Here is a 2,141-nt window from a genome sequence, read left to right as displayed (position 1 = left end):
GCGGCCCGCAAGCGGCGTGGACCATCTTTCGCCCCGCCAGCTTTGGCACCTTGAGCGGAGCCGCCTCGGTCGCGTACGCCAGCTTGATCGACGAGTCCGACTTGTTGTACTGCCCGTCCGTCCCGTTGCCCAGCACGCCGCACTCGGACGAGCCGAACGCCCACAGGGTGCCCTCGCGGTCTATGACCAGGTTGTGGGCGCCGCCCGCCGCCACGTACGCCGCGCCGGCGGCCAGGCCCGGCACGGCGACGGGCGTCGCCTCCATCTCGCGCCTCTTGTCAGCCGACGGTCCGACGCAGCCCTCCTTGGAGGAGCCACTCGCGAAGAGGTCGCCCTCCGCGCCGAGCCAGAGGGTGTGGTGCTTCCCGGTCGCCGCGGCGGAGAGGGGCGTGCCCTGCAGCGCGGTCACCTCGGTCGGGCCGGCGCGCGTGAGCGTGTCGCCCAGCCCGAGCTGGCCGCACTGGTTGCGGCCCCAGGCATAGGCGGCTCCGCTGGCGGAGAGGGCGATGCAGTGGGAGGAGCAGGAGGAGGTCGCGACGAAGGCCACCTTGACGCCGGGCAGCACCAGCCGGCACGGCCCCATCAGGTTGGGCGCCGACTTGGTGTGCGCCTCCTTGCCCTTGCCGAGGTTGTCCCAGTTGGTGCCTGCGCCGCACACACAGGGGACGGAATAGCTGTCACTGAGCAGACCGCGGAGAGGGCAGGAGCGCACCGCCAAAGACGACCAGGGTGGTGTCGTCGGGGATCGAGAGGGCCGGGGCGGAGACTTTGAAGGGCGGCGCGTCGGACGACTGCGACTGCTGGGCGAGCATCTTGCGGTACATCTCTTGGGCGTTCATCAGCCTTGGCTTGCCGCTCTTGCTTTGCCGCGCTGATGTGCAAACAAAAAGAATTACATCAGTGCTTCGACCGCCAGTGGATGTGGGAGTCCACCGCGCACCGCGCTGCGAGCCTGTCGTGTCCCTTGTCAGGAGCAGGAGAGCCCCACCTGTCCCCCTGATCGTCCTTCCAAAATCCTGCTCGTGCAGGTGGGGACCCTGTCCTCGTCCCATCCCTCGTTTGGCGTGTCTGTTTTCTTTCTTTCTTTCTTTTTAGTCTATCGAGGCCGGTAGAGAAACTGTCGGACCATAAAACAGCATTGTAGATCCCTGGGCGAGGGTGGTGGCGTCCCCGTCGGGAAAGAATTTCCTCGCGGCTTACGGCCGCTCGCGTAGAAGCCCCTCAGATGATTGGGGAGAGAGAGATGTAAGAAAACCAACAAGAAATCACGCCTCTCACAGTGATTTGGGCTCGGCAGCTTGTCAGCCCTCAGCCGAAGCTGGGGCCGGTCCCGTAGCCGAGAGAGCCCGCGCCGATGAGTTCGACGCGGTCGGGGGGGCCTGCGGAGAGGCCAGCGAGGTGGCGATCGCTGTACTTCATGGCGCCCTCAAAGTGGGGCTGGCTGACTCGCCAGAGGTCGATACTCTGGACGACCCATAGGATGCCACGAATGCCTGAAGGGTGAAGGAGAGGGAGGCGAGGCCAGAGGCAGGCTCATCTGCTCTCGGGTGATCTCACTTTGGTGGCTGAAGGACCCGATGGTCCTGTCACATTCGCGTTCCGAGTCGTGGGGGTAGAAGAATTCGAGGTAGAATCGAGTCAGCACTTCCTTGTAGTACAGCGGACCGCCAGGCTCGCCGGCAGCATCCGCAGGGAGGCAGCATATGAGGCACCAGTCTTCTGAAGAGCTCAACAGCTGCGGCCGCGATGGTAGAGTCGGCCGCGAGCGAGCAGCTTTTGGCTGCGGGATCGAATCGCGGAAGGCTCATGCCCTCGCGGAGCGACGCGGGTCGCGCGGCGCGCGCGCGTGTGCGAATGCGACAACAGACGACAGACGACCGACGCCTGAGCTCTGTACGACTGAACGACCGTCGCCGCAATCGCCACCGCCGCCATTTTGACGAGCAGCGCGAGCGCACTCGTCGGCGGCCAGCCGTCGCGGGCCGGGCCGAGCCCGGCCTCGACCGGCCGCGCCGCCGCAGCAGGCCGGGAGGCCCGAATGGCGGCCGACCAACTGAGGATCCTTTCTTCTCCCCCTTTTTTGCTCCCTCTCTTCTTGATGATTGGTCAGATGAATAGTGCCACCCGGGAGCGAGGCCGAG

At 65.7% G+C, this 2,141-nt stretch overlaps 2 protein-coding genes across 2 annotated transcripts; both read right to left on the bottom strand.

The window, feature by feature from the left end:
• Positions 1–22: 22 nt before the first annotated feature.
• Positions 23–839, bottom strand: EMIHUDRAFT_253074 (hypothetical protein; the record flags this gene model as incomplete). Its single annotated transcript, XM_005785993.1, has 2 exons — positions 23–645; positions 713–839. Coding segments are annotated over 2 exons (750 nt in total), but the record flags the coding sequence as incomplete, so codon positions are not given.
• Positions 840–1,308: 469 nt separating this feature from the next.
• EMIHUDRAFT_373437 (hypothetical protein) lies at positions 1,309–1,998 on the bottom strand (the record flags this gene model as incomplete). The annotated part of the gene is made up of 3 exons (XM_005785992.1): positions 1,309–1,532; positions 1,591–1,780; positions 1,825–1,998. Coding segments are annotated over 3 exons (588 nt in total), but the record flags the coding sequence as incomplete, so codon positions are not given.
• Positions 1,999–2,141: the final 143 nt, after the last annotated feature.

Source organism: Emiliania huxleyi (assembly GCF_000372725.1).
Source record: "Emiliania huxleyi CCMP1516 chromosome Unknown EMIHUscaffold_1553, whole genome shotgun sequence".
In the NCBI taxonomy this organism is placed as follows: domain Eukaryota; phylum Haptophyta; order Isochrysidales; family Noelaerhabdaceae; genus Emiliania; species Emiliania huxleyi.
Note: the sequence above shows the minus strand (reverse complement) of the source record. Positions and strands in the feature narration are given on the sequence as shown.